At 39.8% G+C, this 23993-nt stretch overlaps 1 protein-coding gene across 1 annotated transcript; it reads right to left on the bottom strand.

Annotated features, from left to right (window-relative positions):
* Window positions 1-17937: 17937 nt before the first annotated feature.
* Window positions 17938-21918, bottom strand: LOC110930402 (cation/H(+) antiporter 18). The gene is made up of 4 exons (XM_022173701.2): window positions 21248-21918; window positions 20144-21145; window positions 19285-19862; window positions 17938-18775 (listed from the first exon to the last, which is right to left on the bottom strand). The coding sequence occupies exons 1-4, from the start codon at window positions 21434-21436 to the stop codon at window positions 18133-18135; spliced, it is 2412 nt and encodes an 803-aa protein (XP_022029393.1). The 5' UTR covers window positions 21437-21918; the 3' UTR covers window positions 17938-18132.
* Between the last annotated feature and the right edge of the window lie 2075 nt (window positions 21919-23993).

Genomic DNA, 23993 nt, shown 5'->3' with positions numbered 1-23993 from the left:
TTGCCCAATGCGAACATGATGCGATCAAACAGAAATTGGATAGTTATTCTAACTCCCAATTTGTGCTTGATCACATCATCGATGTTCAACAACTAAAGGGAAATCAGAAAGGCATAGGGTATAATAAATGTCCGCCCCCCTTGATGAACAACTATACCAAGATGCCTGATGAGGAGGAAATGCCTCGGTATGAACCCAGTGTGCCTCTTGATGTTGAGGAGTTTGTTACTGGCCTTGGGTTCAAACCGGACAATTCTTCAAACACAGCCTCTAAGGAACAAGAAACTTCATCATCCATGAAGCAAAGTCCTCCAATTATCGAGGACTATGAGACATCGGATGATGAATCAGAAGTGGCTGTAAGTGATCAGGATAAATCACTTAGTAAGATGAAAGGAGTAGATATTCCACGAGAGAATCACATCCTTTGTGATCCTGATACTCCTGAGGTTCCATCTGCTAAGAAGCAAGTGATTGATCCTGTCAAAGTTGATAAGACAGGTGTGTCTACTGTTAAAAGCAGTAATGTGTTGTACACTTTGGTTGGAGATAATAAAATCTACTCAGATCATGTTTTTCCAATTAAAAATGTAAATCAGTCTTTGATTGATAAAGTCTTTGAAGACAACACAAACAAGTTTTTAGGAAAAACACTTCCGGGAATTGTTGTAACACAATGTGATCCAATTCCTAAGGCTGAGATTAGAAAACAGTTTGGTAATCAAAAATCTCCAACCACTCAACAACCTACTGCTTCTAAGGGTAAACAACAACAACGAGCTCCAAAGCCAAAGGCTAAGGTTGAATCAAAAGGAGCTCGTTACACGAAGAAAGGAAAAGATGTTAAATTTGTAGCATCAAAAGGTACGGATAAAATTGAGACTTTTGAAAACAAATCAAACACTGATTTTGTACAACAAGTCAAGATTTTGAAACGTAACAGTGATAACAATTACACCCAACACACAAACGGGTGTGATGAAAGAGCAAGTACCTCAGGTTCTACAGGTTCAACATCTGGTAGTCGATCAAGTTCTCCTAAGTCTGTTGAAAGGAGAACTTGTTTCAAATGTGGAGAAATTGGGCACATTATCAGAAACTGTCCAAATGTTCCAAAGAAGAAATTGGTTGAAAAAGCTCCACCTGAAACAGTTCACCCTCAACGTCGATCAGTTTCACCTAAACATGATAAACGAACTGTAAAAGAACAAGAAACTAAACAACGACGTAAAAACATGAAAACTGTTGAAAAAGCTTTAAAATCTGAAGTTAAAACAGTTCAAAAGGAACCAAGAGTGTCACAACCTGTAAAACCAGAATCTTCAAAAACTGGTAGGCAAAAACGAACTTGGTTACCTAAGTCGGGTGACAATTCAGGGGGAGCAGTTGTTCTTGAAAATCATCAAGAGATCGAGCTCACGTTTCGTGATGCTAAGGGACGACCCAAGACCACTAAGGCTTGGGTCCCCATTCTCAACTGATGTTTTTATGACATGTGCAGGATGTTCTAGGAGGAACTATTAATAGTCATTGGATTGTTGATAGTGGGGCATCCAGGCACATGACTGGCGACTTACGGCTCCTATACGACGTGAGAAATATTAGAGGAGGGTATGTTACTTTTGCGGGTGACAAAGGCGGATTTATCACTGGAGAGGGAAGTATCTCCAATGGCATCGTGTGCTTTGATAAGATCAATTATGTGAAGCAAATTGATCACAATCTTCTCAGTGTGTCGCAAATCTGCGATAAGAAATTCACCGTGCATTTTGATGATGCCGGCTGCTATGTGCTGAAACCTGGATTCAAAATTCCACAAGAATGGATTCTCTTATCGGCTCCGAGAGTTAATGATCTTTATATTCTCGACATGAGCCAGGCGATTACAACATCTGCACAAGTCACTTGCTTTGTCACAAATGCCACAGAAAAGGAGTCTATATCTTGGCACAGAAGAATGGGACACATTCACTTGAGGAAGATGAACCATTTGGTGAAAAATAATCTTGTGAATGGTGTGCCTGTAAGAAGTTTTCATCTACAAGATATCTGTGTCTCGTGCCAAAAGGGGAAGCAAACAAAGAAGTCTCACCCTTTGAAGAAAATCAACACTGTCAGCATGCCTCTCGAACGTCTTCATATGGACCTTTTTGGACCTATGAAGCACAAGACAACGTTTGGTGATGCCTATTGTTTAGTAGTTACTGATGACTACTCTAGATTTTCTTGGGTATCGTTCATGGCACACAAGAGTGAAACTCCTGGAATCCTCAAGGACCTTCTCACTATGTTGGAAAATCTCTATACGTTGAAAGTGAAAAGGATCCGAAGCGACAATGGAACTGAATTCAAGAATCAAGTTATGGATGAGTTTTGTACTTCTAAAGGCATTCTTCATGAGTACAGTTCTCGTTATACTCCACAACAATGTTAGTAGAGTCAGAACTCCCTATTCAATTCAGGGGGGAGGCTGTATCGGCTGCATGCTACACGTTGAACAGAGTTCTTACAGTAAAGAGACATGGCAAGACTTGCTTCGAACTCCTTCAGAAAAGGAAACCGGATCTTTCTTACCTAGAACCGTTTGGTGCTCCATGTACTATGATTGAGCCGGATGGAAAGTTTGGTGCAAGAGCTATCGAGGGTTTCTTCCTTGGATATGCTACTCCGAATTTTCGTGTTTGGAATCTAGCTACCAAGAAGATTGAGCTATGGAGCGAAGTTAGGGTTCAAAGGTACACGAGTCCTGTTAGGGCTCCGGGTGATCCGTGGATGTTCGATTATGATGGGCTATTTGACTCCTTCAATCTGCCAACCTTTGACGAAGAATCAGCAGCGGCTCGAATGTTGTTGGAAAGTGACAACGCTGCTGTCTCACCTTTGGTTAGACCTATTGTTGTTGACCCTCAAGCTTCTTCGTCTGTCAACAATATGGTTCAAAATGAGGTTTATGAAGATGCTGCTGATTATAATGACTCTTCTGAAGATGATGAATATCATGATGCAGCCGAAGGATCTTCAGCTCCAGCTGCTCCTGTTCAAGGTGCCTCTGGTGATACACCTCATACGCAGAATATAGATACTGCTGAAGGGAATGCATCCACCTCTACCCACATTCCTGGTGTGGAGTTGGTTGTTGATCTTAATCTTACCAATTAATGCACGTGTGCCAGATAATCCTGAAATGAGGATTCATGATACCCATCCCCAGCAGAACATAATAGGAGATGTCCATCGCGGTGTGCAGACGCGTAATCAGCTGAGAAACAACCGGAATGCTGGTTTGTATTCAGCCATAAGAGAATCTGGTCAACAAAATGACTGGTCCTTCGCGTGTTACGTGTCACAAGAAGAACCAAAGTCGTGGAAAGAAGCATTAAAAGATAGTGCTTGGGTTGAAGCTATGCAGGAAGAATTACAGCAATTTCACAAGCTTGGTGTATGGAAGCTTGTTGAAAAGCCTGAGAACTACAAGAAGATTGGCACTCGATGGGTCTTCAAATGCAAGAAAGACGACCGTGGAGTGGTTATTCGGAACAAAGCTCGTTTAGTCGTTCAAGGTTTTCGTCAGATAGAAGGGATCGACTACAACGAAGTCTATGCACCAGTTGCACGTCTGGAAGCTATTCGGATCTTTCTGGCTTATGCCTCATTCAAAGGATTCAAGGTTTACCAGATGGACGTCAAAAGTGCATTTCTACATGGTGTGGTTGAAGAAGAGGTATATGTCGAACAGCCTCCAGGTTTTGAAGATCCTGTCCATCCCGATCGGGTTTGGTTGCTCAACAAAGCTCTCTATGGTCTTCATCAAGCGCCACGAGCTTGGTATGCAACCTTATCTACATATCTGCTGGAGAACGGTTTTCGAAGAGGTCTTATCGATTGTACTCTCTTCATCAAAGAACAAGATGGAGATCTTCTTCTGGTTCAGGTATATGTTGATGATATTATTTTTGGTTCTACTAATGATGCTTTGTGTAGGAATTTCGAGCGAATCATGCAGGATAAGTTCGAGATGAGTGCTATGGGGGAAATGAATTTCTTCTTGGGCCTACAAGTGCAACAAACGGAGTCTGGGATATTCATCCATCAGACTAAATATGTTGGAGACATCTTGAGCCGGTTCCAGATGTCCGATGCAACGCCCATTGGTACCCCATTGCCAACTAATCACGGAATAACTCCTGACTTGAAGGGTGAACCTGTTAGCCCTTCATACTATCGCGCGATGATCGGATCCCTTATGTACCTCACAGCATCAAGGCCAGATATAATACCCAACGTGCCTACTTGCCAGATATCAAGTTAATCCGAAGGCCTCACATCTTGCAGCTGTCAAAAGGATTTTTCGTTCTTTGAAGGCTTACCCCGACACCGGTTTGTGGTACCCTAGGGATAATAACTTTGAATTGATAGCATTCAGTGATTCTGATTTTGGCGGATGCAAAATCGACGGCAAATCCACAACGGCTGGATGTCAATTTTTAGGAAATCGCCTAGTCACATGGCAGTGCAAGAAGCAGACATGCGTCGCTACATCAACATGCGAAGCTGAATACATTGCTGCCTCAAGTTGTTGCTCCCAAGTTCTTTGGATCCAACAACAATTGCGGGATTACGGTTTTGAATTCCTAACTACTCCTATTTACGTTGATAATTCTGCTGCTTTAGATATCACTAAAAATCCTGTGCAGCATTCAAAGACCAAACACATCGAAATCAAATATCACTTCATACGTGATTGCTTTGAGAAAAGGCTAATCGATGTTGTTAAGGTCCACACCGATGACCAACGTGCCGACCTATTTACCAAAGCTTTTGACAAATCTAGATTTGACTTCTTATTATTGGTAAACGGCATTAAGGTCAAGCAAGAGTAAAACCAACATCGGAAAATCATTTTTGTAAATATCTTTGTGTGTTTTAAATTTATCTTAGTTTATTGATTTTAGGGGGAATCCGAAAATCTGAAAATCCAAAAACATCGAAAAATTTCAAAAACACAAAAACAATAGAAAAACAAAAAATGAGTTTCCTGGCGAGTAAAAGAGAAAATGATAGTACATCAGTGGTCTATCCAAACCTCTTTAAACCTTAAATGAAAAACGATAAGCAGCTCTATATAAGATGTATCGGTAGGCTCACAATCATTTTAAAGTGTGCAGGGTGATATAAATCTTAATCGACTGAAGATCAGGTGGGAACCATTCGTTGGCATATGGTCTTAGTACCGAAATTTCGTTTGATAGATTGCCGAGGTTCTGAGATATTCGGTCTTTATGCTGCTTATCATCTGGGTATCATGGTTGCTTCTATAAATAGACTAAGTCTAAGATCTTCCATGATACTATACATACGTGTACATATTACATACTGCATTCGACCTCAATAAGTGATAAACAATCACATGTCCCTTCAAATAAGTGATAAAGTATCACATTTATCCGGGTGTCAAGTTCGTCTCTCTGCTGTACGGAAGTACTGACCTGTTCACGGACTTGCACCTGTGCCCTCATGCATACGAAAATCAAGTTCCTCATCAATAAGTGATTATATCACAAAGGGCTTGTTTTCAAATCAAAATAAGTGAGTATCTCACAGCTTATACGGTCAAACAGATGATAATCGGTATACTCATCGGTAAGATGAACTCTCGTGCATACCTTGATACGGGAATGTGTCGTGATGTGGATGAACACCGGTCGGTAAGTATAAATCATACCTTAACGTATCCCCTCACCATGATTACATCTGATAAGTTGAGTTTAAGTGGACAACAATACCGATAATTGTTATAGGATGCTTATCTTAATGTTAACTAACTGAACAACAAGAGTGTTTTGGCATGACCGTACACTGATATGATTCTCTTACCCTCGAAACTCGCAAAAAGAATGTTTGTATATATTTATTTACTGCTTAACTTTTATTGTTTTTCTTTTAAACAGTTTCGTCGTTTGGTGCATATCAGCACGACATTAGCGGTGATGTTGTTTGATAACACTCAAAGGATTTTAAATTGTTGTCTTTTAGTTTCAAAAATACCAAAAAGATTTTAGGCGTGTTTTAATATAACTTTATAAAAGCCAAAAAGATTTTATTTCTACTTTATTTTCGATCGTACGATGTTGGAGCTCGAGTCTTCGTTACCTGAAACCTGAACGAAATCCGAACTGACTAAATCTTCATAAACGGTCGAAATTTTGCATGTTTTGAAAGTTAAAGACTAAAATTGACAAATTTATTAAACTTTCAAACTGTCGGACGGTGGTTGATTATGACATGGTCATTCGTGTGTCATTTGGTTATACTAACTATTCCAAGCAGTTGTTCTCATCACGCGTTTAGATTTCTTGCATGTGCAGATTCTAAAGGCTAGGAGAACATGGTCGATGACAAGCTTTGGAATGAAGACACGACGAGAAGGCGCTCAAAAGATGAAGATGATCGAGTTGCCGCTGGCCATCATCAACACCACAAGGATCTCACTTCATAAAGTTAAAGTATTTCACGAGCATGACTCAAGGGGAAGCTTATGTTAAGGGGGAGTTTGTTAACACACTTCCTACATGATACGGGTAGTTTGTTGATACACTCTCTGCTTTCAAGACGTGAAGACTTTGAAGATCCTCCGACAATGAAGACTTGAAAGGACATCAGAGTTTTGGTAACTCAAAGACCAAAGACCGTCGAAGTTCGAGACGAGTCTACAACGTTAGAAGATAAAGACAAAGCTACAGCCAAGGGGGAGTTTGTTGGTGCACTTGTGTCTGTACTTTGTCTGTATTCGGTCTGTATGTAAACGATGTCCTAAGTTAGTCTGTAAGTTGACCAAGTCAACTATCCTCCTAGTTTGACTTGGCCAATAAGTTGTAATATGTTTGTCTGCATCGAAGGATAGCCTCGAAGGATACTGTTGATCCTTCGAGGTGCTCGAAAGATATGCTTCGAATGATTAGACCTCGAAAGGTGATCTTTCGAGGTCCTTACTGATCCTTCGAAAGCACTATATCCGAAAGATGATCCTTCGGACCATCTATCGGATCCTTCGACCAGACATCATGGGCTGGGTATATATATACCCATGCAGTGTTGTGTTTAAAGATAGATGCACACTTAGAGAGACAGACAAGAGTGGAGAGCATTCTGTCCGAAACATTCACACACACACTTTGAGAGTTTGCAAACTGATTGTAAACATTGTGCTTGTAACTGGAACCTTCATACGTATTAATACAGTGGTGTTAATCGGTGAATTCTTGTGTGTTTGTTTCTCTACTTGCTTCATTCCGGTTTGCTTACTAGCTTGGATTCCGCACTCGCTAGTAGGTTTGTATAACAAGGTTTAGGTTCGTTATCCTCCGAGAAAAGGGACCTACAACAAGTAAAGCATGTGTTATAAATGGAATGTTTTAACAACTTGTGTAAACATTTCAGAAATAGAGATGGCTGATAAAGGTAACGATGATGCGGTGCCAAGAGTCACCGAACAAGTGAGGGAAGTGATTGCCGAAGAGGTTGGAAAGGCGATCAAAAACAGTTTGACAGGCTTCATTGATAGAATTCAAAACACAGTTTTATCAATGGTAAAAGATAGAATCAAGAAACTAGAAGATGACTCAAATATAACAAAGGAAAAGCATGGAGGACGAAAGCCTTGTTCATACAAGGAATTCATGGCTTGTAAACCACCAATATATAATGGAGAGGTTGACCCAATAGTGTGCCAAAGATGGCTAAGTGATATTGAGGGGGTATTCGAGAGGACCCATTGTGATGTAGAAGACTATGTAGCCTATGGTACGGGTCAACTAAGAAATCAAGCGAAAGATTGGTGGGATAACAAAAAGAGAGAGATCGGTATTGAAGCTGCTAAGGTTATGACTTGGGAAGAATTCAAGACGCCATTTCTTAAGCATCATAGCCCCAAAGCGGTTGTGAATAAAATCAAGGAAGAGTTCATGCAACTTAGGCACAAAAACGAAACCATAGACAAGATTACGGCAACGTTCATGGATAAGATGAAGTTCTGCGACGATCTGGTGACGAACGAAGAACAAAAGATATACTACTATCATAACATGTTAAGCGCCGAATATAGGGAATTTATCACCCCTTCCAAATACGAGACCCTTACCGAGATTATAAATGCTGCTCGAGAAAGGGAGATCGAATTGAAAAAGAGCATTGAAAGGGGTGAACGGAGAGCGCAAGATGTTAATCCAAGCCCTACTAAGAAGGCACGAACAAACGAAAGCGCGAAGAAATCCGATACAAAAGGCGGGTCGCCAAGTTGCAGGATCTGCGGGAAGGGTCATAAAGGCGAATGTCGTTACAAGGATAAGCCTTGTCCCATATGCAAGAAAACGGGACATATAGCTATATCATGCCCGGAGAAGGTGACGGTTTGTTACAATTGCTATCGAACGGGTCATAAGAAATCTGAGTGCCCGGAATTGGTTGGAAAGAAGGATGGGCAAAAACCGAAAGGTGAAGCCCCTAAAGCAAAGGCAAGATCTTTTCAACTAACCACCGCAGAAGCAAAGATTGAACCTGACGTGGTCTCAGGTATATTTACTGTAAACTCGATTCCTGCACGTGTGTTATTTGATACGGGTGCGAATAAATCCTTTGTTTCATATGGATTTATTCGACATCCTTCATTTGTTTTAACTAAATTACCTGTGCCCTTAGAAGTAGAGACAGGTAATAATAAAAGCTTTATTGTTTGTGATATATGTGAAAATTGCAAACTGAGCATTGACGATGAAGAATATTTGATAAATCTAATCCCGATGTCGATGGGAGAATTTCAAGTAGTCGTTGGGATGGATTGGCTATCTCGGCACCATGCAAAGGTCGTGTGCTTCCGTAAAGAGATAAAACTGACATCTCCGAGCGGGAAACACGTCACCATTTATGGTGAAAAAGGAGGCAATCCCATAGTATGCTCAATGTTGAAAGCTCACAAGCTAATGAAGCGAGGATGTAAGGCATTCATGATATACGCTAATGAACCCGAAAAAGAATCACGAAAGATTGGAGATGTACCGGTAGTACGAGATTATGAAGATGTTTTTCCGGAAGATTTACCGGGGATACCGCCTGAACGGGAAGTAGAGTTCGGGATCGAATTGATTCCGGGCGCGAAACCCGTAGCAAAAGCCCCGTACCGACTTGCACCGTCGGAATTACAAGAGTTGATGTCCCAAATCCAAGACCTGCTTAACAAGGGATTCATAAGGCCGAGTGTGTCTCCTTGGGGCGCACCAGTATTGTTCGTGAGAAAGAAAGACGGGAGCATGCGCATGTGTATCGATTACCGGAGTTAAACAAACTCACGGTAAAGAATCGATACCCGCTCCCGAGGATAGATGATTTATTCGACCAACTACAAGGTGCGAACTGGTTTTCCAAAATTGACCTTAGATCGGGGTATCACCAACTAAAGGTTAAAGAAGAAGATGTGCCGAAAACGGCTTTCCGCACAAGATACGGACATTACGAATTCCTCGTGATGTCATTCGGGCTAACAAACGCACCCGCGGCTTTCATGGACCTCATGAACCGGGTTTGCAAGCCAATGCTGGATAAGTCGGTCATCGTGTTTATCGATGATATATTGGTATATTCGAAAAGTGAAGCTGAACACGCACATCACTTACAAGAAGTGTTAGAGACCCTTAGACGAGAGAAGCTATACGCAAAATTCTCTAAATGTGCCTTTTGGTTACGAGAGGTACAATTTCTTGGCCATGTAATAAGTGCCGACGGAGTACTGGTGGATCCGTCAAAGATAGAGGCTGTGTCAAAATGGAATCCCCCGAAGAACCCTTCAGAAATTAGAAGTTTCTTGGGGCTTGCGCGATATTACAGGAGATTCATTCAAGATTTCTCCAAGATTGCGTCACCACTAACAAAGCTAACACGAAAGAAAGAGAGGTTCATTTGGGGTGTTGACCAAGAGAAAGCGTTTCAAACGCTAAAAGAAAAGTTAACTCAAGCTCCGGTACTAACATTGCCGGACGGAGTTGAAGACATGGAGGTTTATTCGGATGCTTCACTATCGGGACTCGGTTGCGTGTTGATGCAACGGGGCAAGGTAATAGCCTATGCCTCGAGGCAATTGAAGATACACGAGAAGAAATATCCCACACACGATCTCGAGTTGGCGGCGGTAGTGTTTGCATTAAAAATATGGAGGCACTACTTGTATGGAGTAAAGTGCACCATATTCACCGACCACAAGAGTTTGAAATACTTCTTCGATCAGAAGGAGTTAAATATGCGACAAAGGAGATGGCTGGAAACGGTGAAAGACTACGATTGCGAAATACGTTATCACCCAGGGAAGGCTAATGCGGTGGCAGATGCTTTGAGCAGAAAAACGGATTATGTCCCGATACGAGTAAGATCGATGCAACTCGTGGTAACCTCGGGTATACTGGAACGTATTCGAGGGGCGCAATTAGAAGCAGTAAAAGAAGAGAATTGGAAGAAAGAAAGAATAATTGGTCAGTTGAAAGATTTGTCAGATGGGAATCACGGGTTAAAGACTCGATCCGGAAGGATATGGGTCCCACATACCTGTGGAGTGAAGGCACTTCTACTTAATGAAGCTCATAAATCCCGTTATTCAATTCATCCGGGTGCGACCAAGATGTACAATGATTTGAAACAAAACTATTGGTGGCCCGGAATGAAGAGAGATGTGGCGAAGTACGTGGAAAAATGTTTGACATGTTTACAAGTCAAGGCGGAGCATCAGAAACCATACGGCAAACTCCAACCGTTAGAAATTCCGGTTTGGGAATGGGAACATATCACAATGGACCTACTAACCAAGTTGCCTAGAACGAGTCGTGGTTTCGATGCCATATGGGTAGTGGTAGATAGATTGACGAAAAGTGCTCACTTCATTCCAATACGTGAGACTTATACGTCAGAAAAGATGTCGGAGGTTTACACGAATGAAATAATAGCACGTCATGGGGTGCCGGTGTCTATCGTGTCTGACAGGGATACCCGGTTTACTTCGAATTTCTGGAGAGATTTCCAAGAGCAAATGGGGACCAAATTGTTCATTAGCACTGCGTACCATCCTCAAACGGATGGACAAAGTGAAAGAACGATACAAACATTGGGGGACATGCTACGGGCGTGTATAATCGACTTTGGAGGTAGTTGGGATGTTCACCTACCGTTAGTTGAGTTCTTCTATAACAACAGTTACCAATCTAGTATTAAGATGGCACCATACGAAATGCTTTATGGTAGGAAGTGTCGAACCCCGGTATGTTGGGGTGAAGTGGGTCCACGAGAACTCGCCCACCAAGATATAGTACGAGCCACGAATGAAAAGATCGATAAAGTTCGGGCACACTTGAAAGCGGCTCAAGACAGGCAAAAGGCGTATGCCGATAAAAGGAAAAGGCCGATTGAATTCCAAGTTGGTGACATGGTCATGCTAAAAGTCTCCCCATGGAAAGGTGTTATTAGATTCAGAAAAAGGGGGAAGCTAAGCCCAAGGTTTATTGGACCATTTAAAATTATTGAAAAGATCGGCAAAGTAGCTTATCGCCTCGAGCTACCGGCAGAACTAAGTGGAATCCATAGCACGTTTCACGTGTCACAATTAAGAAAGTGCCTAGCAGATGAAACAACTTATATTCATTTCGATGATATTGAAGTCGATAATAGCCTGAATTATGCGGTGAGACCGGTGGAGATTTTAGATCAGAAAGTCAAATACTTAAGAAATAGACAAATCGATCAAGTCAAAATCAGATGGGAGCATAGAAAAGGCTCGGACACTATGTGGGAGTCCGAGGAAGAAATGCGACGACTCTACCCTTCATTATTTGGTACGTATTTCGGTTTCGGGGACGAAACCCTTTTTAAGGGGGGTAGACTTGTAACACCCCGAAAATATAAAACAGTATATCATAATTATGAAGCATAAATAAATGGGGGTCTACTAACTAGTAATTCTAACCTAGTTAGTTAACTAGTCTAAAAATAGCTTATAAGGTGATTAAAAGTTACCAAACTATATGTGGAACAAAATGGAGGGACCCTAGTTGTTAAAATCTGAAACTTAATTAGAATTAAACCAAACACTCCAAAATTTGAAGTGTTGGTCGACCAGGAAGGAGGAGGGGGCGACATCCCCATTCCAAAAACCCTAACTTCACAAAACAATCAAATTGAAGGCCTAAATCTGGTCCAAACGAAAATCCGAGCATAGAATCGTGACCCTCATCACAAGAGGATCTCAAGGTATGTAAAATTTAAGAATTTCTTTCAACTTGAAATTTTCATGAATTGGGAAAAATCTGAAATTAGGGATGCATGTGCATGTTATGATGATTGAGGAACAACTATAGTGTCTAAGGACAAACCCTAGATCGATAGAAGTTGAAATCATAAGAAATTTTAGGTGAATCCATAATCACCTTGATAGGTGATTAGTGGGTCATGTGTATTTGGATGAACACTAGAAAGTAGATTGTTAACCTAGTGTAATTTAGCAATCTGGAAGTGATTTCAGCAATTAGAAGCTAATATACATATAAATTGGTTGAATTATATGAAAATAGGGTTAAATGATAAACTAGGGATGTGAAGTTTAATCATGTAAAAATCTGCCTATGAAGTGTTTGTTGAAATGCCTCTATGAAGGCTTAAAAACTGAAATTTCGAGTTAAACGCATAATCATGATGTTCGGTGTATTATGCGAATTATGATTTGAAGAGAGTTCTAAACATGTCTTGCATTGAACTCTATAGGACAAGATACCGGAACGTCGAGTGGACAAGCCGGTGGTGACTCACGGTTGAAGGGCGTGCGCTAAGGTATGTAACTTGACCCGTTACATTAAGTAAATTTGAATCATCATAATATGCATAGTTGAATTTTGGAATAAAGGTTGCTATGAATTTAGGCGATGATATCGTTATATTGAATAATTGGTCAAAACTTGGCTAGAACTCGTTGGTAGTCGTCAAAAGGAAGAAATTCCGTAGACGAGCCAAACGGGTCGGATAAACAAGTGAGGCATGGTTAATGCTCCGGAATGTGATAGATTGATTTGTTGATATTGGATATTGTATAACATATTAAAATTTCGAGATTTAACGTATTGGCATCCTAGAAAACTAAAATCCGAGAGTTTGGGTTTTGGTGTAATAACCAAACCAAACAAAAACATAAATTTCCAGGTGCTACCGTAATTTACGGTGGTACCGTAAATTACGGTAGAGGTCAGGGATTTACGGTGGTTCACTACTGTGTTACGATGGCCCCAAAAATTTCCAGGACTCACCGTAACTTACGGTGACACCGTAAGTTACGGTGGAACCAGAAACAAAATTTTTATTTCTTTTTCTCTATTATTTGATGTTGGACCTAATGTTTATGTGTTGTTCAAAATGTCAAAACTAATATTTTAACGGTTTTGATTCTAGGTGTTTAGATGGATCGTTCGGATGGTGGTCAAGCGATGTTGAAGAACCGAACACGATTGGTTGAAGCTTCCGCTATGTTTTGAACTTATTAAATAGTGGTTCTTGGGTTGTAAACAAATTCTCAAACGACTTCGTACGTTCTACCTTAGTCATTAATTGACTAAGGCGTATAATACTTATGAAACTTATGTTAAACTATCATCTTTTGGTATAAATTAGTAATTAATTCTAGTATAAATTTAAGGGTGTTACATTAAGACTACAAGGTATGGTGATGGACCATCCTTGGAGGATGATCCGCCACGTAGGCGACACATCATAGTCCTCCCAAGGATGGATCATCCTCCAAAACTAGGGGGCATGGGAGGATGGTCCTAGTCATAGTCTTCCACCACTTTTATGTTTTTTTTTTTTAAATAAAGTTAAAAAAACATAAACTTAAAAAAATAAAGTTAAAAAAAAAACTTAAAAATATCCTAAAATCTATATAAAACATAAGGAAAAAAAAGTAAAATACCTTCTTGGTCTCGGTTATATTTTGCTCGTCTAGTTAGCCGTTGGGGCATAATTTCAACTGTTTCGACTCTAGAATTTTATTTTACGACAACATATGAGAAACGGGAGTAAAAACGGGCTTCGGAGACTTATCGGGCTGCTCAATACACGATAACAGGCCCTGGGCCCAACCCACTTAATAAAACCCTAGTATATAAACCATACTAAAATCCCTCAAACCCTCATTTCACATTTCATCTCAGCCGACACCACACTTTGTCTCTGCCTCCTCCCTTTACTCCGGCGACCGGAGCCGGGTTTCGGCCGGCCATACCGTCGCCGATTCACCGGAGGCAACAGGTTCATGATCTTCTCTTTGGTAAGTTCAGATACAACACCAGCAGCAGCACCCACTTGCTCTGCAGACATTCTCAAGTTCGGTGTATGTGCTGGCTTGCTGAATAACTTGGGTGGAGTGGTTGTAGGATCCTCTTTTCATCTAACGGTTACTTTTTTGGAGGGGGCCCACAATTTCGCTTCGTCGCCAACGTCCAGGGAACGACGATTAGGACGGGACGTGGGGGTGGCGGCACGGTGTGACGGCCGTCGCCGTTCCTCGACGGGGTGGGGACGAACCTCATACCCCCTAGCCTAACATAATTGGTTCAGTAAATTATTAAAGAAAAGGATATCCTCTTCAAATGAACCAACACATCCGTTCATTAAATTGATTAAATTGATGATACGTTGCAAGAAAATTAATATATTATTAAAGAAAAGGATATCCTCTTCAAATGAACCAACACATCCGTTCATTAAATTCATTAAATCGATGATACGTTACAAGAAAATTATTAAAGGTGTCGTTCTGTATCATGCTTCGCATGAACCAATGTACCAACTCAATAATAAACGGTTTACAATCAAAGAGTCACACCGTTTCGAAGAGGTTTTACGTCGCTTACTCGCCTATATATACTAACCCTTTTCTTTCATGGAAAATCATCTCGAAAAATACGCGAAACTGTATAGGATTGCCGAAATTAGAAAACGAAACAAAGACAACGATTACTACGAATTGTTAACGCGATACTGTTATGGACGAGGGTGGTTTGTTCAAGGTTAGATCGGAACGACCCGGTTGAATGTGAATAGTTGGTCCATGAAGAAACCTTCCAGTGGTGCCGATCTAGCGGTTGGCCGGTTCGACAGTCCGATTGTTGAGTGTAAATATATCTCTTTTAATTCTTTTCCCTGAATCACGCATCAGATCCGGTTTGATTTTAATGTGAAAGTGAAGCAAATGAAGGATTTAAACTGCTGTTAAAGATGACGACAGTCATATTGTAGATATGCATTCCATTTGCCGCATGCCAAGTATATAGATGATGGTGAATATGAGGACTTCGATGGTAAAATGGGAAATTTGAAAAGTTGAATATGAAGATAAAGAAAATATGCAGGGATGAGTGTTTAATTCTTTTATCAGACAGGGAAAATCTTCAACCAAGAAGAACACAGAACAGGGCATCCCGAAAGTTGCATGTCGGACCCCTGTTATCGAAAAAAATCACAATAGAAAACACAAAAAAAATCGAACCTCTATAATTGATCATTAAACCGACACCAAAATATCATATTTAGTCATAGACTGAGCCAGATTGTTCAATTTCGAAGAGTTCCAAGAAAGAAATGATGAAAAGGGTATCGCATGGCTTCTGTGGCGGGAAATACTGAAAACAAAATGGAAATCGTTTTGGTTTAATCAAAACACATCAAAAGGAATTATGAAGAACCGATCATTGGAAATTAAAAGTTTTGTTGCGATAAAAAAATATAAGTTTTATTTATTTGTAAGCAAAATCTTGAGGTTTTAGAAGTTTAAATCTAAATTTTGTATACATTGGTTTTTTTTGGAAAAAGAGAAACTCAATGTTTGTTTAAATATAAGTTTTTTGAGTATTAACAAATCATATTTGGTTTCTAAAGGCATTTAGTAAAAATATTTTTACATACATATAAGTTTTATAAAATTCTATTTTGTTTAAGTTTGTTTCGATTTACTTTTAAAAGATTTTAATATAAGTTTATGATATTTTCAAATCATAAATAAATCAATTGATTCCGAATGTATTGAAAGAAAATTAATTTGTCACAAAGAAATCCCATTGTTAGAAAAATGCCAATAGTAAAATAAATGTTTTAAAGAAAGAACATGTCTATTTTAAAAACTATAGCAAAAAAAAAATAGAGAACATGTCTGTTCTAAAATTATGTGTATAATAATAATACAAAATTTTAGAATAAATAAATTTAATTAAACATTATACAATTAGAAAAATATTCATCCTAAAAATAACATCAAATTTGGTTATTTTATTCTATACCATCATTTTGATTAAAAAAAATAAATTATTTTAGTCAAAAACAATTTTCAGAAGAAGCTACGATCATTACTCAAGAACAAAAATGTTGTTAATGTGGGGCTAACTTATTTTGGTAGAGACATATGCCTCTTAAAAAGGGTTTTGGGTTCAAATTTAGACAAAAGAGGAAAGTTATTATTATTGTTGTGAAGTAGAGTAGAGTAATATTTGTTAAAAAAAGGAACAAATAGGTGTGGTCCTTATGAAAAACAAAGCGATTTTAATGACTTTCACAATCAACATTTCGCAGCAACGCGCGGATGACGCCAACTCGTTATATACAATAATCAAACATATTGGCCATAATACCTAAAACTACTTTTATAACCCAATATGAGTTTATGTAGTCAAAACAACCCACTAACATATTGCAATGCCTAAGGTAACCCGGGGCGGTTACGTTATAAAATAACGGAAATTTCCATCACGCGTTATATTATCATTTTACCACCCCGTCAACACAAGTTCCACGCGTTATAATTTCAACGCAATCCATTTTCGTGATATTTTCAACGCGTGATAGTTTTGTTTTGTGAGTGTAATTGTTGGTTGGGGGGAAATTATTGGGTGTGGTGGTGAGTGATGACCACCCCTACTAAAAAAGGTTGTGAGTGATAGAAAAATGGTTGATGACATGGCATGATTTGATTGGATAATGGGAGTGATATAAACTATCACTAGTGAACCACCCCTCCTCCCATAATAGAGTAAAAGTAATATTAGACAAGGATCCTGATGCCCAAAAATGGGTTTGTGGTAAACAACACAACCTACTAACGCCTGGCAAAGCCCAATATTTCAAAGTAATATTACACACGTGCATCAGGAGGCTATAAATTACTTGTTATCGCCTAATATGCTAAACTAACCTCTAACACGTTGCAAGGTCCGTCACAGACACATACCAGGATGCCCTAAATGACTTGCTTCAACTGAACGCGGGTTTGTGTAGCCTAAACAACCCACTAACACATTTGTATATTGTATATTGTGTAAACAAGAAACTATTAATCGGATTTTTGGACGACCAAATATACGGGATAGAAATCCAATACCACGATCTTTCTTATTTTTCTTGTATTTGCGATGTTTTTCCCACCACTATCAACTGATATGCGACTGAAAAAATACGGTCACAAAATCTGCGACCGTCATGCGACCAAATCTGGGTTTTTCTTTAAATTGGTGTCTGTTTTGGTTTGTCGCAAACTGGTCGCAATTTTGCCACCGTCTTATCTTGGTCGCAAATTTTAGTCGCAATTACCTAGTTTTCTAGTAGAATTCGGTTAACGAAATTTGTCTGAAAAGAAATTTAAGTTCAGGAGATAATATATTCTGTGGGACAGAATTAATTCAACATTCCTTCAAATTTAACTGAGAAAGTACGTTAAACCAAACAGATTGAATCGCCACCACCACAATCATCATCATCATTGCCGTTACAACGCCACTCATTGTTTTTGTGGCCATGACAGTACTATGAAGAATCTGAAAACATATGACGAAAGTGGACTTACCACGCTAATGAAACAAATAAAAGTATAGAAAGTTGTTAAAGTTTCGGAGTTCAAAACCCCCTTTAGTTACTCGTGTCACTCTTTTATATGTTTTCTACATTTTGTATCCCAATGATCGTTACCTTTTTCTATTTTATACACATAGAAATCCTATACATCTTTTAACATCAAACTGAAAAGGGTGTCCGATGTTATGAGATTAATTAGAAAATTAGAATCCTCAATCATCAACTATCCACCCAATCAGTTGTACCATCTTCCCTTAAAGAAGCCAATGAATGCAAAGACAATTGTGTATGATACTGCTGCACCACCAACACAGATGCTGCAGTTGTGAAACTTGGTGAAATCAAAAGGTTCCCGACGGGTCCCATTTCGGGGCACTCGCTATTCTTCTTCAGAAACTCCACAACCACACCTTCTGGCATCCTCCCCACTAGAAACAGGTTACTCCTACCATATTCCCGAATCATCGCCTCTGTCTCAGAGGCGTCCGCTACCACTCTCTCCTCGTACTTCACCGTGTTGTACTTCAACAAAAACTTTTTCTTAAATTCTTCAATTACATCGTTGTCCGAAGTTTGAGTTTCGATGGTGTTGGATTCTTTGATGTCGATGGTGATGGATCCAGAGGTGGCGGTTGCACTAGGGTTGAGAAGGAACCGGGCTACAATAAGGTTGATACCGGGATGCTCAGCCATCCGGGCCCCATAGGCTAATGCCTCGTGGTCATCTTGGCCGCCGAAGAATAAGACCGTTACTAGGGAGTTGACATTGCTCGCCGCGATATGAGAGGTCCCACCAAAACCGCGGTCGACTAAGATCCCGACTGAACACGGGGCGTACTCCAAGACCTTTTTGTTCACGTGTCTGAAAATACAAAAGTTATATAATTAGCATATCTAAAAGTATTCAATTGTAATACAAACACAACTTTTTAACTTTCAACTTTGCTCCCTACAGTCATATTTCGCATAACTTTTGTTTTACGTTTTGTTCTAGATTTTGTGAGTTAACAGTTAACACGACGCAACGTTCGTGTGTAGTTCAACGTTTTTACGTTTTATTTTACGCTTCGTTCCAAATTTTGCAAGTTAACTGACGCAACGTGCGTGTGTGGTTCAACGTTTTTTGTCGTCTATTTATTTACCGTTTGACAGGTTCGTCGCAACGCGCGGGTCCTAAATCAAGTTAGTTATTATTTTCTATGTTTTACGTTTAGATCTTATTTATCCGCATTAACACACCACAACTTTAGTGTTGTTGGTTGCTGGTGGTGCTGCGACATTGGTGCTATTTGTCAGGGTTTTACGCCTCCACCGCAAACACGTGGGAACTTAATACTAGTTATATATAGTTAAGAGATATGATTTGATTACCTGTACTCAGCTCGTGTGGTTTCGAGTTGGCCATCGAGTCTAAGGTGCTTATGAAACGGGAGTATAATCATGGCAGCCCGGTTGCTCTCTGCGCCACTACATATATCTTCATGCATGCTTGAAACAGCAGATATGGCAGTCGTTGGCCAGATGGCGACCCTACTCAGCTGCTGAAAAGCCTCAAACGCCACCACGATCTGGTCAGAACCCGAATTGGTATCCTTCTTCCAAAACGGGAGCCCGTTTTTCCTTGCTTTGTGAACCATTAGTATAGCCGAAGACCTCTCCGAAAGCTCCATTAGGTGCATTGCATGAACCAAAAGTACTTCTCGTTTTCCAGTCCCGCGTAAAACCTCAATTAGATTGATCATGGTTGGTATGTTTCTTACACTGTGGAAACAGAACAACATACGGAACGGGCTTGTGGAAGAGCCTCTCCCGTCAAGAGTTCGGTGTTTGTATTCGGAGTTTGATGGCGTTTTAGCGGGTTTGTATACTGCAACAACTAGAGGAGTTGTGATAAATGTCGTCAATAGCGCCATTAACACCAGTATAGCAAATGTTTCATCGTTCAGAACCTGATATTTCACCAAATAATCAGTCAAGATAAATTTGTTCATATCCTCTTAGTTTACCGTACATAAATTTTAAACTTTTTAAGTTTTTACACTTTTATAACTTTTTTTTATCTTTTTAAAGTTTATCTAAACTATATGTTCTTAGATCAATTAAAAAAAAGAAACTAAAAGTGGTCCTTAGGCCGGGTCTTAAGCATCTCTGTATCAACATTTACCTATGTGGTAGAGACGTTTTTAAGTGAAAAACGCTATACACTACAGATGGTCTTAGAGAGTTATACCCCTCGGTCTTTCCCGATGTTTAGGACAATGATTTCAACCAAGCCCTTGGTGTTCATCAAAAGCCCGATTGCAAGAGCTTCCATGAACGGCATTTTCCACATAAGACAAACCCCAACCGAGCCGGCAATCTTCCCAAAACAAGCTGTAAAAATGACTAAAAGTAACAGCCCCCACGACCGAGCCCCTTTGATCGATGCTACATTCGTCTTCAAACCACTTGAGACAAAGTAAAGCGGTAGAAATAAACCCGAGACGAGATCCTCAACTTTTTCCACTAACGCCCCACCAAAAGGACCTTCTTTCGGGATCAAAACTCCAACAACAAATGCCCCAAAAAGTGCATGAATCCCAATAGTATCCGTCACAAAACTTGCAGCCAAAACCCCACCTAGAGTCACACAAACGTACAACTCGTCAACCGGCTCACCATTCGGGCACCGTTGGGACATCCAATTGAATACACGTGGGACCAAAAACGAGCACAAAAGAACAAAACCCGAGGCACACAAGAAAACCCATAGTGCAACAAGTGGCGAACGACCTGTACCCGACAAAGCAACAGCTAGTGCAAGTAAAATCCAAGCCACCACGTCGTTTACCGCGGCTGCTGACATCGCCATTTTCCCTACATCCGTAGTCAAGAGCTTGAGTTCGGCTAAAATACGCGCGAGTACTGGGAAAGCTGTAATCGACATGGCGACACCCATGAAAACAATAAATGGGCCTTCGTCCACACCTCCAGAGATTGTCCCAATAAGTATAAATGAAACACCGATGCCTAAGATGAACGGGAGGCTGATTCCTGCCATGGCTATAGACAGCGCTTTCTTACCCGTCCGGCGAAGGGAGTTCAAGTCAAGCTCGAGCCCAACGAGAAAAAGGAAAAACAGAAGCCCGATGTTAGCTAGTGTGTCTAACACTGTAAGACTTCTTGGAGGAAAAACCGTATGAAGATATGCTTTGTTTCGGCCCAAAGCCGAAGGCCCAAGCAAAACTCCACCCTGTTAAACAAAGTTGTCAGCACCCATTTAAAGCATTACGTACATGTGCATTATATAAAAAAATAGCAACATATTAGTTTTAGATGAGGAGAAACAACTTACTACGATCTCTGCAACTACTCGAGGTTGCCTTAACGGCTTTAAAAGGTAAGCGAGGACTCGAGTGAGTATGAGCACAAGGCACATTTGTAAAATTACAAGAGGGAGTGCATAATGAAGAGGACTATCTCCTTGGAAAACCCCATGGGATGTAGCCTTCATAAGAGGTGCACAATCAGGTGTTGAGGCCATTCTGCACCAAAACAACCCCTAATAGGAATTGCAAATCTTGATCACACCTCCCTGCATCAAGAAACGGTTTATCGGATTTCAAAACACTCAACCATTTAATCATTCCACACCATGACCTCAAAACTCCTTAAATCTTAAATCACAATGCGAATTCACGAAGAATCGTTTGTAGCATCATGTTGTGGTGATGGATGCATGCATGAAGCATTGGAAACGCAGAAACACGTATAGATGAAGAAAGAGATACCTAAAATTGGGAGAAAATGAAGAATTTGTTGTAGGGATTTGACCCCATCATATCGGTCAATTGGAGAATGTAATCATTTGGTGTGATGAATTGATTGTATATTATTAATCATCAAGGAGGATGGAGATGGGTTTAAGAGAGCGATGGCAATGGTGGTGGGATTGAATTGAATTAATTTCAAGGAATATGTAAAGAAATTTGGCTCAAGTGATATGAGGTTGAATCCCGAGAAAGTGTGTTGTTGGGGGAAAACAAAGCATGGCATAAAATGGGTATGTTGTATGTAACGAGTTAATCCATGAGTTTTGATGTTATTTTGCACAATCAAGAATTCACGATTATATGGGTCTTTTTACCACTACTATAGAATATGGATAACTAGAAAAAGAAAAAGAAAAACTCTAGCGGCCGGTGGCAATTCTAAAAACTACCATTAATTCGAATTTTTAGGTTTTGGGTCAACACATTTATTATCTATAATAAACGAGTCATGTTTGGGTTAATCTATTTTATCCGCTTGATTATAAGGTGGATATGCTAGCTTTTTTTACTTCTTTAATTCGTTTGATATGTTTAGATTAGTGAATTGAATGGATCGTGTTCAAGTTACACTATTTTAAGTGTTTGCGGCTTAAGGTTGATGTTTGTGACACAATAAAATATAGGTCGTGTTTAGGTTAAACAATTCATGACGTGAACCTGACAATTCTAAATGTGGAAACATAAATTTACATTTTGGGTTATAGGATTTAATAATCCAAACTTTCATCTATTGACCAAGATTAATCTCAGCTAAGGAGATGTTTAAACATAGTCTTAACTTTGAATGTATTTTCCTCCAACGATCCTAAACTAACTGAATCTTGACGCAGTTAGTTTTTTTTTTTTTTTTTTTTTTTTTTTTTTTTTTTTTTTTTTTATGACGTGACATGCTTATGTGACAAAAAAATTATGATATGGCAAGCTTATATGGCGAAAAAAACTTTACGTTTTGGTGATATGGCATGCTTATGTGGCAACAAACTTTAACTTTTAGGGTGAGGGTATTGACACACCCCTACTTTTTGAGTGTGCACACCCCCCCCCCCCCGAGGTGGCATATAGAGCAATAAGCGGAGTATATAGTGTGAAAGCAATTAATGTGCCAGAAAAACGGTTTTGATAAGCCCCTCATTGCCCTATGAGAGGCATATAAGGTTGTGGTAGTTGGAGCATTAAACCCTATACGCCTCTCATTGAGCAATGAGAGGCTTATCGGCACGACTATTGATGAATTTAAGGTATAATTACTGACATGAAAGGAGTTCAGTCTGAAAAAGCGTGAAAGTGACCCATATAACCCTTATCGACCCATACGACCCTTATTGACCAAAAATGTTTATTTACCCAAAACATACGGGATTTTTTGTTCCAATTCTTTCAAACTCGCAAAATTCCGACTGAACTCCTAAAGATTCTTAACTAAAAAATTTGGTTGAGACCGTGAAGTATAAAGATGTCGTTTTAGGGCATTGGTAATATTTTTGGCGAAGATTCGAACCAGTCGTACGTCTCCGAAAGCGTTTGGTTATCCGACGTTGATCGAGGTGAGGAGGAGGTTGTGTCCGTGCCTCGTTGTGATGACGGGGGTGTGCGACCCACGTTACCTGACTTGAACCAGGTGTTTGTAGATGAGGGGAAACCATCTTACATTGCCTAAAGTTATCCGCGACACGAATACGGGACTTACCATTCGTATACGGAAAACAAACACAAGTTAGAGTATCAGGAAGGTGCTAAGGAGTATGAGAAAAATGATAACGAAGTCGAAGAAGGTGCTAACGACTTTGAGGAAAATGATAACGAAGTCGAGGAATGTGCTAAGGACTTTGAGGAAAATGATAACGAAATCGAGGAAGGTGTAATGCACTTTTAGGAGGATGTTGACGACGACGAACCTGCTAACGAGGAAGGTGTTCACGACGACGAGCGTGCTAACGAGGAACCTGCTAACGAGGAAGGTGCTAATGACGAGAAAAAAACAAAAAAGGTATGACATAACCGTCAATTACGTGTTATTCGTGTTACATAATGTTGATATAATTTTATAGTGGATAAAATGATTTTGTATACGTATTATTCGTATGTATATAATATTTATTAGGTAGGAGAAATCTAGAAAATGTTTAACCTGAACCCGACCCGAAATTGTGTCATACATATTAACCCGATTTCGTTATCATTTTGGTGAAATATTATATATGTTCTGGTGAAATATTTTGTTAAAAACAGATTACTTAGGCTTGTAAATGAACCGAACGAACACGAACG

Source organism: Helianthus annuus, chromosome 3 (genome assembly GCF_002127325.2).
Source record: "Helianthus annuus cultivar XRQ/B chromosome 3, HanXRQr2.0-SUNRISE, whole genome shotgun sequence".
Classification (NCBI taxonomy): domain Eukaryota; kingdom Viridiplantae; phylum Streptophyta; class Magnoliopsida; order Asterales; family Asteraceae; genus Helianthus; species Helianthus annuus.
Note: the sequence above shows the minus strand (reverse complement) of the source record. Positions and strands in the feature narration are given on the sequence as shown.

Coding starts and splice junctions, on each gene's coding strand:
- LOC110930402 (XM_022173701.2), bottom strand. CDS start 21,436: ATGGCCTCAACACCTGATTGTGCACCTCTTATGAAGGCTACATCCCAT. Junction 21,146..21,247: donor GAGTAGTTGCAGAGATCGTA/GTAAGTTGTTTC, acceptor TTTGTTTAACAG/GGTGGAGTTTTGCTTGGGCC. Junction 18,776..19,284: donor ACCACACGAGCTGAGTACAG/GTAATCAAATCA, acceptor TTGTATTTTCAG/ACACGTGAACAAAAAGGTCT.